The 10,369-nt window shown below is 53.0% G+C and overlaps 1 protein-coding gene across 4 annotated transcripts in view; it reads right to left on the bottom strand.

The window, feature by feature from the left end:
* Nucleotides 1-8,219, bottom strand: part of MINK1 (misshapen like kinase 1) — a 102,665-nt gene extending 94,446 nt beyond the window's left edge. For 3 of the 4 annotated variants that reach the window (XM_018565825.1, XM_018565826.1, XM_018565827.1), the window contains exon 1: nucleotides 7,994-8,219. In XM_018565825.1, the coding sequence (XP_018421327.1) occupies nucleotides 7,994-8,050 (57 nt within the window). In that variant the 5' untranslated portion in view covers nucleotides 8,051-8,219. The remainder of the gene's footprint in view (nucleotides 1-7,993) is intronic. The other variant, XM_018565828.1, reaches the window with a different exon arrangement.
* Between the last annotated feature and the right edge of the window lie 2,150 nt (nucleotides 8,220-10,369).

The following is a 10,369-nucleotide window of genomic DNA, read 5'->3' as shown; positions in this document are numbered from 1 at the left end:
GGGGGAGAGAGCGCGCCAAGAGGGAGAGAGAGCGCGCCAAGAGGGAGAGAGGGGGGAGAGAGCGCGCCAAGAGGGAGAGAGCGCGCCAAGAGGGAGAGAGAGCGCGCCAAGAGGGAGAGAGGGGGGAGAGAGCGCGCCAAGAGGGAGAGAGGAGAGACAGCCAGGAGAGAGAAGACAGCCAGGAGAGAGAAGAGAGACAGCCAGGAGAGAGAAGAGAGACAGCCAGGAGAGAGAAGAGAGACAGCCAGGAGAGAGCGTGAGAAAAAAGAGTGTGAGGAGAGCGAGCCATGAGGATAAGCGAGGAGTGATAGCGAGAACCCCTGTACCCTTAGGGACTTATTTGCACTTAGCCTGTTCATATCACACATCTTCCCTGAGGTAGGCTGCAGTGCATTGCATAAAAATGCAGACCTGTCGCATTTCTTTGTGACGAACAAGAGCTCACGTCCGTCACCGCAACTCCATGGTGCACAGAAACAAATGAAGTCACTTTGTGAAGCTAACAAAATATGTTGTTAGGGGTCCCATCGGAGCGAGAAGCCTAGGGTGACAACACTAACTTCACTGATACAGTACAGTGAGATGGCGTTATCACCCTAGGACAGGAAACAAGTTACTGGCAGGAACACCAGGGTGCTAATAGGCCTGAAAGAAAATAAAAACAACAATGCAGCCACCACATCTAAGGACTGGCAGGTTGCAATTTTTCTTGGGTTAAGATACACTTTAATTTGCCCCCAGCCTGTGACTGGACAGTGAAAGGAGAAGCAGCACGGTGATAAGCTCACTTCTCCATCACTCTGCTGTCTACTTCTATCAGCCTGCTCTATGTCTTGTGCTGCCAGTACAGGGACTGCAAGAGGCAGATACCAGGTCAGACTCAGGTACTTACACTGTGATGTAATAACAAAGCTGCGTGCATTTGTGTCTTTTATATCTGCCCGGAGTTCAGCTTTAAAGCCCCATTCATCATCTGGAAAGTGTGTCGTTCTTACGGCGCTTCTGTCTGCCACAAACCCCGTTCTACAGACGGTCCCTTGAGGTATGCTGTGCTCGGTGCATTCTATAAACATATAGAAGACGACAAGTCAGACACGGAAATCATGCTGACCTCAGTAGAGCTGAAGCTCAGATAAAACCACAATGGCTGCTGTCAGCAAAGTACCAGACGACTTGCACAGAACTACGCCGCTTCCAATCCTAAAACTAAAAAGTTACCTTAGTGGAAGCCGAGACAAAGCTTTTTTTTTTAAGTTTTGAACAGAGAAGCGACAAAGCTGCTGTGGAGTTACTTTTTCTGCTCCCTGTGTCCCGTTCCACGACAGGAAATGAGACAATGAGATAAGTGAGGGGAATTCCCATCTCAGACGGTTGTCACGAGAACATTTATCCCCATTGGAAGATTGCACTCTATGGTCAAACCATGGGCATGGTCAAACCAATAATAATGTGGCACGAGGGAGGCTTTGAGGTCCCCCCGTCCTTCCCGAAGAGAAGACACGGAAGCAGCAGTTTCCAGTTCACATTGCAATTTTCCTATCGTGAAACATCCGTCCCGTCTAATGAGCATGGAGGCCTCCCACAGAGACCACTGAACGTTGTATGGAGAGAAGTCTCCCTCTGGTCCTCCAAAGCCGACCTGGACAAATCTCCTCCAGAACTAGGAGTTGGCATCACTCCATCTGTCCTTGAAGATATACGAATGTGCAGAAGATCACATAGAAGATGCACATGTATGAGCTGGATTGTCAGCCACAGCAGAACACGTGCACAGCACCCAGCAAGAAATAAGTGAAAGAGCCGGATAAGTGACCATGCCGGGATTCTGGGAGAGGAAGAAAAAAAAAAAGAAGGTTGCAGTGCCTTCCCTACAGCACACCCGCCCACCACCCGGACACAGGGGCCACGATAAGCTACCCGGTCCAGCTCCAATCTTAACCCAGGACTGAACAAATCAAATGTTAGGTGCCAGCTTTTTTTTTTTTTTTGGAGCATTGGCTACCTGGGATTTGTCCTGTCCTGGTGTAATACCCAGATGCATTGTATTGGTTGACAGTGGGAAGAATGAGCACATGGGGGCGGGGGGGTTTGGATCCTTAACCCAGGGCTGGACAAATCCCAGTAGCCAATGCTCATTAAAAATGTAAAGGAAGAATGTCCCCTTACGTCGGTGGGCAGCGGGAGGAATGCCCCTTAAGTCGGTGGGCAGCGGGAGGAATGCCCCTTAAGTCGGTGGGCAGCGGGAGGAATGCCCCTTAAGTCGGTTGGCAGCGGGAGGCATGCCCCTTACGTCGGTGGGCAGCGGGAGGAATGCCCCTTAAGTCGGTGGGCAGCGGGAGGAATGCCCCTTAAGTCGGTGGGCAGCGGGAGGAATGTCCCCCTACGTCGGTGGGCAGCGGGAAGAATGTCCCCCTACGTCGGTGGGCAGCGGGAAGAATGCCCCTTAAGTCGGTGGGCAGCGGGAGGAATGTCCCCCTACGTCGGTGGGCAGCGGGAAGAATGTCCCCCTACGTCGGTGGGCAGCGGGAGGAATGCCCCTTAAGTCGGTGGGCAGCGGGAGGAATGTCCCCCTACGTCGGTGGGCAGCGGGAAGAATGTCCCCTTACGTCGGTGGGCAGCGGGAGGAATGCCCCTTACCTTGGTGGACAGAGGGAAGAAGGTCCCTTAGATTGGTGGACAGAGGGAAGAAGGTCCCTTAGATTGGTGGACAGAGGGAAGAAGGTCCCTTAGATTGGTGGACAGCGGGAAGAAGGTCCCTTAGATTGGTGGACAGCGGGAAGAAGGTCCCTTAGATTGGTGGACAGCGGGAAGAAGGTCCCTTAGATTGGTGGACAGAGGGAAGAAGGTCCCTTAGATTGGTGGACAGCGGGAAGAAGGTCCCTTAGATTGGTGGACAGAGGGAAGAAGGTCCCTTAGATTGGTGGACAGAGGGAAGAAGGTCCCTTAGATTGGTGGACAGAGGGAAGAAGGTCCCTTAGATTGGTGGACAGCGGGAAGAAGGTCCCTTAGATTGGTGGACAGAGGGAAGAAGGTCCCTTAGATTGGTGGACAGAGGGAAGAAGGTCCCTTAGATTGGTGGACAGAGGGAAGAAGGTCCCTTAGATTGGTGGACAGAGGGAAGAAGGTCCCTTAGATTGGTGGACAGAGGGAAGAAGGTCCCTTAGATTGGTGGACAGAGGGAAGAAGGTCCCTTAGATTGTAGGACAGAGGGAAGAAGGTCCCTGAGATTGGTGGACAGTGGGAAGAATGAGTACATGGGGGAAGTGGGTTGTTGGACCCTCTTAACCCAGGGCTGGACAAATACCGGTAGTCAGGTAGCCATAGCTCAAGCATTTTTGAGGCGTTCTCTAGTTGTTGTCAAAAGGAGCTGGTTCCTAAAAAATAGAAACCCTGCTGACTCCAGGGTTGGATAGACTAAAAGCTCAATTTCTTAATAATTAGTATACATCTGCTTTAAAAACCCTCCCCCACCATCCCTTATCTATGCTCTCAAAGACCTGGTCGCCAGAGTTTTTTTAGTCACCATGGTGACCTGGCAACTGGAAATTGTCCAGCCCTCCTCTAAAGCCCACCATTCATGTTACAGTCTAACTGTACAACCTCCTTTAGATCTTACTACGTATAGTGCAAGCACCTCGCTGATTGGATACAGATTGAATAGATGGTTTAGGAAGGCTCTCGCATTACATAGTTTTGGTAAAACCAAATAATAAAAAGGAGTAGCATGTACCATTCGTAACACGCGCAGCCAGCTTCAGCTCCATCTGAGAACTCCCACCCACAGGGGGTCTACCTCGGTAAAGCCATTTTCTTCTAGAACTAGTTCTTCATATTGAATTGCAGTCACTATAAACCTGCATGCTTGTTTTTAGAAGCGGACCTCCCCAAACTGCAGCAACAACACGTCAATAGGCACTGCACACTGCCAGAGGCACCATGGTGTGGAGAAGCCCTGAAAAGATATTTCCAAACAAAAGGAAAAGCGGCAGATAACTCCTCAGCAATGCAAACAGCCCCCATACAGCCGTTTCTTCCACATAACACGCCAGGAGCAAGTCAAACAGCAAACCACAAAGCTGCAACTCAGTAAAGAGGATCACGAGCTGTTTGACCAGACCTCAGAAAGGGGAAGACGTGTGATCCCAGCAGCTTTCACCGAGGAACTACTGTTTGTGCCAGACATGGAGGTTGCAACATCTGAGACAGCTTGCCTCCTGGTAACTCGAGTCTTCGGAGCGTTCCTTCTCAACCTTTATCATGAAGGAACCATTGAAAGCATATTTAGGCCCCAATACATGACTATATCTGCAGATTACTGTACATCAACTGAAACACATTGCACTGGTGGTCAGTGGAAAGGATCCCCCATTACAGTGGTGGGCAGTGGCAGGACCTGGTAAATCAATATTGAATTCAGAAGCCGGTCGGTTCAGATCGTCTGACAACAACTAGGGAAAAACTCAAACGTTAGTTGGCAGTCCCCCCCCCCCTTTTTTCAAAGGACCTCTATTTGGGATATGTCCAGCCCTGGTGTAATACCCAGATGCATTGGCGGCCAGCGGAAAGCACGTCACTGACGTTGGTGGCCAGAGAGAAGCACGTCCCTCACATTGGCGGACAGAGGGAAGAACGTCCCCCATGTTGGCGGCCAGAAGGAAGCACGTCCCTCACGTTGGCGGACAGAGGGAAGCACGTCCCTCACGGTGGCGGCCAGAGGGAAGAACGTCCCTCACGTTGGCGGACAGCGGGAAGAACGTCCCTCACGTTGGCGGACAGAGGGAAGAACGTCTCATGTTGGCGGACACAAGGAAGAAAGTCCCTCACGTTGGCGGACACAGGGAAGAAAGTCCCTCACGATGGCGGACACAGGGAAGAAAGTCCCTCACGATGGCGGACACAGGGAAGAAAGTCCCTCACGATGGCGGACACAGGGAAGAAAGTCCCTCACGATGGCGGACACAGGGAAGAAAGTCCCTCACGATGGCGGACACAGGGAAGAAAGTCCCTCACGATGGCGGACACAGGGAAGAAAGTCCCTCACGATGGCGGACACAGGGAAGAAAGTCCCTCACGATGGCGGACACAGGGAAGAAAGTCCCTCACGATGGCGGACACAGGGAAGAAAGTCCCTCACGATGGCGGACACAGGGAAGAAAGTCCCTCACGATGGCGGACACAGGGAAGAAAGTCCCTCACGATGGCGGACACAGGGAAGAAAGTCCCTCACGATGGCGGACACAGGGAAGAAAGTCCCTCACGATGGCGGACACAGGGAAGAAAGTCCCTCACGATGGCGGACACAGGGAAGAAAGTCCCTCACGATGGCGGACACAGGGAAGAAAGTCCCTCACGATGGCGGACACAGGGAAGAAAGTCCCTCACGATGGCGGACACAGGGAAGAAAGTCCCTCACGATGGCGGACACAGGGAAGAAAGTCCCTCACGATGGCGGACACAGGGAAGAAAGTCCCTCACGATGGCGGACACAGGGAAGAAAGTCCCTCACGATGGCGGACACAGGGAAGAAAGTCCCTCACGATGGCGGACACAGGGAAGAAAGTCCCTCACGATGGCGGACACAGGGAAGAAAGTCCCTCACGTTGGCGGACAGAGGGAAGCACGTCCCTCACGTTGGCGGACAGAGGGAAGAACCCAATGGTGGTAATGTACAGACCTAGGACTCGAGCAAGCGTCTGCAGGAGCCCTGCACCCGCCACCCACTGATCATGGTTGCAATGCTCTGCAGGCTCCAATGCAGCACATTATTTTTCTCTTTACAGCATCGACGCATTTATTTCAGCCTTCAAACTTGCTCCAGGTCAATGACTCGCCAAGTAGGAAAATGGAGCAGATAACGGACCCCAGTCTTGGTCCTTTGAAGTCAGCACTGCCGGCTCCACTTCCTGTCACTCCTCAATGGACCGACTCCTCTTATACAGCCAACTACATAAACAGCAACATCCCACCCCAGCATTCTAAACCAGAACTACAGCGTGTCCTCCGCACTCTCGCAGCATCCTGACATAGCTTATCACTCTGTGTATCCAACTCAAAATAGTTTTATAACATTCTGCTTTCATCTGTGATCACATCTCGTGTACTGCTCATCTCCTGTGGTCACCCACTTCCTGTCTACATACACTTGTTCCAGCATCAGGTGCACATCAACGGTCTGGGCTGGCTTCCTGATAGTGACAACAGTGGACCGTGCCTGCACAATATGTGTCAGTCACATAGAGACCGCCTAATTTCTTAGCTTGAGGATGTCCAGCATCATCTAGCCCAGGTGTGGCCAAATTTCTGCTCCTCCTCCCCCCCGTGGTGAAACTGCAAATCCCATGAGGCATTGCTAGACTCAGAGCTACAGGCATGACAGGACGTGTAGGTTCACCACAGCTGAAGGGGCTCAAGTTTGGCTACCCTTGCTGTATACCTTTACACCCCATGCTGACTGCCCCTGTTATAGTGCGACAAGGGGCTGCCCCTGACTCCTATTATGACTCTGTGTTGTCACTCTGTCATAAACTGTAGACTTCCAACGGAGACTACATCCTGCCATTGTTTGGGCACTTCCTGTTAAAGGGTGACAAGGCTCTGTCCTTGTCTCCTAAAAGGTGCTCCTGGGTTGTCACCCTGACACATGGGCTTCCGATGGAGACTACAAGCGACTGTTAACACATACATCACACAGACATTGTCCACTGTTGTCACCATCATGATACGTGCCCTGAGAAATGTCAAGCAGCCATCGCCGGAGCGCATGTAGACAGGAAGTGGCGGCAGGAGATCAGCAGCACTGAGATGGAACAATGAGTGAGAACAGGATTTTATTAGGAAAATGACAAATGACACACTGACCATCAAATTCAACCTTAGAAGACACGTCTACTTTAAAGCTGAACTCCGGGCCCAGAACCTCTCATATAAATCTATTCCTCAATAACTACAAAGGATATAAATCCATTCCGTGTGCACCAAACGCCTTTACAAACCCAGATATCGCCTTGTAAAAGTAGCAGCAACCTCATCACTATTCTGTACATAGCCTGTGCAGAGTTGTGGGAGGGGCCCAGCAGGAAACTGAAGCAGGGGGCGGAGACAAGACCAGTCATCCTGCACAAGGAGAGAGAGCAACAGTGAGCGGTCTTTATTACAGGAGGGGGCGGAGACAAGACCAGTCACCCTGCACAAAGAGAGGACAGCAGTGAGCAGTCTTTATTACAGGAGGGGGTGGAGACAAGACCAGTCACCCTGCACAAGGAGAGTGAGCAGCAGTGAGCGGTCTCTATTACAGGAGGGGGCGGAGACAAGACCAGTCACCCTGCACAAGGAGAGTGAGCAACAGGGAGCGGTCTTTATTACAGGAGGGGGCGGAAACAAGACCAGTCACCCTGCACAAGGAGAGAGAGCAACAGTGAGCGGTCTTTATTACAGGAGGGGGCGGAGACAAGACCAGTCACCCTGCACAAGGAGAGTGAGCAGCTGTGACCGGTCTTTATTACAGGAAGGGGCGGAGACAAGACCAGTCACCCTGCACAAGGAGAGTGAGCAGCTGTGACCGGTCTTTATTACAGGAAGCTCCAAGTGTCACACGGGATTACTGCACAGATTTGGAAGAAATACACCGAGCTCACCAAGATTCTAGAACACACGTGAGTATTAATCCCGGAGTTCAGCTTTAAGTTGTGCTGCCTGCATACGCCGTCACGCAGACAAGCGGCAATAACACACTGAGGGGAGGAATTCAATAAAACTGGAGCAGTTGCCCATGGCAACCAGTTATTCTTTGAAAACGAAAGAGAGAAGCTGAACAAACTGAAAGAGAAATCGGATTGGTTGCCGTGGGCAACTACTTCAGTTTTAACTAAACCCCCCCCCCCAAACAGATTGACATCACATCGGTTTTCGATTCACACCTCACCTACTCCGCCGCGGTTACAGTTACCAACACAAAGCAAAGAAAAAAAGTTGCACAGAAACTCAAGTTTCTCACCCGCAAAGCTGAGAGGTCGATATCGTCCAGGCTCCGGGCTGGCGGGTCGGCTGCCATGATTCCTTGCGCGGTGGGCGGCACCAAAAACAAAAGATGGGTGCGTGTTCACAGCACAACGCACGCCGCTCGAGAGGTCACATGCACACGGCTAGAAACACACACACAACCGATTCAACGGGAGGGGGAGAGGTGCAGGCACAGCACACAGCCGCGCAACGTGCTCTCTATGCAGAGAGGGGAGCTCGCATCACTCCGAGGAGAGCCGACCCACCACACTGCAACAACGCACCACACAGACTGCAGTGACTCACATGCTGCGGGAGACACAACACCGCGCAACCTGCGACACGCAATCAGCACGCACACAACCTGCGACACGCAATCCGCACACACAACCTGCGACACGCAATCCGCACGCACACACTCGCAAGGCTCTCAGTTCAACCCGCACACAACCTGCGACACCCAACCCGCACACAACCTGCGACACGCAATCCGCACACAACCTGCGAAACGCAATCCGCACACAACCTGCGACACGCAATCCGCACACAACCTGCGACACGCAATCCACACAACCTGCGAAACACAATCCGCACACACACAACCTGCGACACGCAATCCGCACGCACACACTCGCAAGGCTCTCAGTCCGCACGCAGCAACACACAGCACGGCGGGCTGCGGGATCGGCACACACAGGACTCCCACACACTGTCACAGCTTGTCATCGGCACACCCACAACCAACACAGACCTGCAACACACACACGCAGGGACTCAGGCAGACACGGCACAGGGACCTCTCGGAGCCGGCGTGTGTCGTGTTCTGTGCGCTCACACGACACCGGATCTGTATATCCACAAAAAAGGGTAGCTGGGGGTCCCGGATGCGGACTGTTCGGTCCCTGTGGGGGGGGGCCTGTGCGTCAGGTGTGGGGGGTGACTGTGGTTGTTCAGCAGTCAACTTCCTGCGAGATGCTGGACAGGGACCGATGGGATGTAGGGGCCCGTCTCAGTCTTCCTAGGACCCAGTGACAGTCCTTCTAGGAGCCGGTATATAGGGCCCGCGACAGTCCTTCTAGGAGCCCTGACTGTCCTCCAGCGATGTGATATAAAGGGCCCGTGACAGTCCTTCTAAAATGATGTATATAGGGCCCGTGATGGTCCTTCTAGGAGCCGGAATATACGGCCCACGAGAGTCCTTCTAGGACCCGACTGTCCTGCAGTGACGTGGTATATAGGGCCCGTGACAGTCCGTCTAGAACCTGGTATATAGGGCATGTGACAGTCAGTCTAGAGCGAGGTATATAGGTCCCGTGACAGTCCTTCTAGGTCCCGTGACAGTCCTCCAAGGACTTGCTATATGAAGTCTGTTACAGTCCTTCTAGGACTTGGTATACAGGGGCCTGTGACAATCCTTCAAGGACCCCAGAGAGTCCTCACAGGTCCTTGGATGATTAATTCGGGCCCTGCAGGTCTCCAGTCCTTGCAGGACAGGTTTAACTCATCAGGTCCTCTTCACAGTTCCGGCACAGAATTGGTTTCCGGTCCCCCGTAAAGCACTCTATGGATAATCCTGGTTTCCCAGTCCTTGACAAAGTCCCTGCTGGGACTACGTGTGAGCAGTGAATTCTCTCCTTCGGTGCTCAGGACCGGTAACAGTACCTCGACGTCCTCAGTCCTTGATCTTTAGGGACCTCCGGAGACAGCGAAAAGATCTATGGTCCCTTCAGGACTTATTGTAGACAACGAGGACCCTCCAAGTGCAATGTCTGGTTCTTGACTCTGTAGGGTTCTCCGGACCCTATGACAGTCCCTGCAGGACTTTCAGTACCTCAAGTGTTCGGTCCTTTTTCTTCCCCAGCGTCCTGGAAGAAGTCCTTAGTTCCCGTGGAGGTCCCTCCCGAGAATTTGTGTCCTTTGGGATTATTTGAAGCAAATTGAGCAGCCTCAGTCCCTGGGACTGTGTATAAGAAGTTAGGGGCCCCGTGTGGCTTCCTCCTGGGCTCCACCTTGGCCAGCTGCGTTGTTTGCAGTCCTTGTCACAGTCCCTTGTAGAGCCAGCCTGTGACGGTCCCTGCAGGACTTCCTATGATGTACCAGGTCTCTCCTGGACCAGGGCAGGGCTCTTCGGTCCCAGGTGACAGTCCCCGCAGGTGAGCCCCTCCTCGTATTCCCTGGCTCTCCTGTGTGGCCCCTCGCACGCTCTCCGGGCCCTCACCTCCCTCAGAGAGGCCGCACCTGACAGGATTTGGGAGCGGGCGCTGTCGCGCGCACCCAGGTCTCACGGCCACGCGCATCAGAGCCCTCGGCGCCTTCCCATTGGCTGGAGAAAGAGAGAGCCTGGATACAGGGGGGAGGAGGAGCGGGCTTT

Source organism: Nanorana parkeri, unplaced genomic scaffold (genome assembly GCF_000935625.1).
Source record: "Nanorana parkeri isolate BGI_ZX_2015 unplaced genomic scaffold, ASM93562v1 scaffold890, whole genome shotgun sequence".
NCBI classification, from domain to species: Eukaryota; Metazoa; Chordata; class Amphibia; order Anura; family Dicroglossidae; genus Nanorana; species Nanorana parkeri.
This window is presented reverse-complemented; position numbering and strand designations above follow the sequence as displayed.